Raw genomic sequence first — 2,466 nt, forward strand, 5'->3', positions numbered from 1 at the left:
TGGTAGCTTTCCCTCTGTCCTTGATGCTGAAAAATGAAGCTAAGTATTATTTGGATTTCCATAAATGAATTCCCTGAAATGCATTCCCAGGTATGCTTTAACAAATCAGAAACGCACTCGGGTTCCATCTGGCAGTGAGAGTGGGGTACACAAAGAGGGATTTTCACTTTTTATTTCGTATGTGTTTTTAAGGGTTGTAGTACTATGGACTATTTGTTTCAATGTTTATTGTCTTTTTAATTGTACAATACTAGATGTTTTACTGTTTTGCAAGTAAATGAAGCGAGGCTATCGTACAAAGTTGATAATTTATACATCAGCTAACATTACCTTAACCATAGTGTTCCTTTTGCCACCTGTTACTTTATATGATAATAAGTCAATTTTTTTGTCTCCACCTTATAGATGTAGCCAAGAACTGGTTAAGTGGGTTCGATTAACTAGATGGACCTGCCAACCTCGTCCATTGCCTAAAAGATTACGTCCTGTTTGAGAACAAGCTGTGTAATTCTCCTTTTAAAATGTGCCAGAGTCACAGTCTGCTAGAGTTAGGAAAGAACACAATTTAATGTCAGGCAGTCAGGGTCACCTACCCGAGAATGACTGATTGACCCAGTAACTGTCCCACCTTTTCGTTGGATCGATAAATTTGTTAACTTGGTAAATTCAGCCATTGTGATTTCTTTATATTTAGGCTACCTCGTCATCATTAACTCATTATTTCTGTTCTCCTAAGAGCTAAAAATAGGGCTGGATGGAGGAAGAGCTCCCTCTGCCAGGAATTCCACGTCCTGAGAGCAGCGGGAGAGCCCGTCCTGCAGGAGCAGCCCCGTGGAGGACGTGGGAGAGTGGAGAGAGTCTGAGAGTTTGGAGTCTGTTTTCCATAAATATGGGCAGAAGACACAGAATAATCCCAGAGAAATGTCCTGGCCAGGGGACTGTCCCAAACAGTAGGGGTGGGTTAGGAAACACAGCAGTAGAAACCTTACACCAGAAGAAAAGTTCTAGAAAATGCTAACATTTTAGAGGGGACTTACATGAGTCCAGAAAGATGTTAGAAGATGTGGCCCTGAGCACACGGGGGCTTGGTAGGGATTTAGCGCCCTCTGATTGCTCGTGTTCCTTTGCCCCTAAGCCACGCAGCCCACATGGCCTTCGTTCCTGCAGTCCCCTCCCTTGAAAAGGCAGCACGAGGGGATCCATCCGTTTCATCACACCTGTTCCTCCCGTTTCTGAGATGTAGCAAAGCCCTAGCTCTGTCCTCGTTTCCGTATCCCAGGGCGGGTGCCACGGGCTGTCAGGTTCCCGCACCTTAAAGTCAAGGACCTTCCTCTAGGCGCCCCGGCTGCCCCTGGCAGGTGTAAAGGTGGCAGCTCGCATGAAGCTCCTGCTTCCCCTTCACAGGTGAAGGACGCTGCTCAGCAGCCTGGGATGGTGTTCACCGTCCGCCACGCCACCGTCACCTTCCAGACAGAGGGGGACACGTGGCGGGAGCAGAAGGAGCGGAGAGCCGCGCTCATGGTGGGCATCCTCATCGGGGTGTTCGTGCTCTGCTGGGCCCCCTTCTTCATCACGGAGCTGCTCAGTCCCCTCGTGTCCCGCGACATCCCCGCCATCTGGAAAAGCATCTTCCTCTGGCTCGGCTATTCCAACTCCTTTTTTAACCCCCTGATCTACACGGCTTTCAACAAGAACTACAACAGCGCCTTCAAGAACTTCTTCTCTAGGCAACAATGCTTGAGTGGCTCAGGATAAAAAGCAGATCTTCCATAACTCGGTGGCATTTCCAATGTTGTCTGTGTCCCCACCTCCACCCGACAGCCATGTGGAAGGGACAGGTCCTTAAAGTTCTCCGGGGTCATCTTTAGAACCAAACTGGCCTCGCTTCTGCCTCCTGGGTAGCACTGTGAATCTTCACAGCAATTTTGGTGACACACAGTGTCTGACGTGTCTCCTAACCCTCCGTCTACACTAACAGCCACGGACTTTTCCCACGAAGTGCCCTTTCCTCGCCAAATCCACTGCAGCGTGGTTGCCGTCATTGTTCTGGAGAAATCCAGGCAGATGGGCGGGAGGAGGTAAAACAAACACTGGCAGGTTGAGAATGGGTAGAAAAGGATGAAGAAATCATAATGTGGGCATGTGGGGGTTGGAGACCATGAGTCCGAGTTTTCTGAAATAGCGCCCATTTCAGATATTTTGCTCGAAGGCCCTGGTAAGTGCACCCTAATACTGATGGGGTATGTCCCAATGGTTGACCACAAAATACAGTCTCCAAACATCTTAAAGTACATAGCCCCATCTGTATGACCAGTGAAAATTAGCTTGAAGGTTTTGTTTGTGGCAACTGCACACACACACACAACTATGGAAAAGGTAAATGTCCCAATTAGCTAGTTTACTCCAAAATGCAACCCATCAATGTGGAACAGGCACTAAGAGTCAAACACTTCCTTCCATTTCGAA

The 2,466-nt window shown here is 47.9% G+C and overlaps 1 protein-coding gene across 1 annotated transcript in view; it reads left to right on the plus strand.

Moving 5' to 3' along the window:
- Nucleotides 1-1,835, plus strand: part of HTR5A (5-hydroxytryptamine (serotonin) receptor 5A, G protein-coupled) — an 11,333-nt gene extending 9,498 nt beyond the window's left edge. Inside the window, exon 2 of the mRNA XM_012654158.1 lies at nucleotides 1,405-1,835. Within this exon, the coding sequence (XP_012509612.1) occupies nucleotides 1,405-1,755 (351 nt within the window). The 3' untranslated portion in view covers nucleotides 1,756-1,835. The remainder of the gene's footprint in view (nucleotides 1-1,404) is intronic.
- The last annotated feature ends 631 nt before the right edge of the window (nucleotides 1,836-2,466 follow it).

The sequence above is a fragment of the Propithecus coquereli genome, unplaced genomic scaffold (assembly GCF_000956105.1).
Source record: "Propithecus coquereli isolate 6110/MARCELLA unplaced genomic scaffold, Pcoq_1.0 Scaffold439, whole genome shotgun sequence".
Lineage (NCBI taxonomy): Eukaryota > Metazoa > Chordata > Mammalia > Primates > Indriidae > Propithecus > Propithecus coquereli.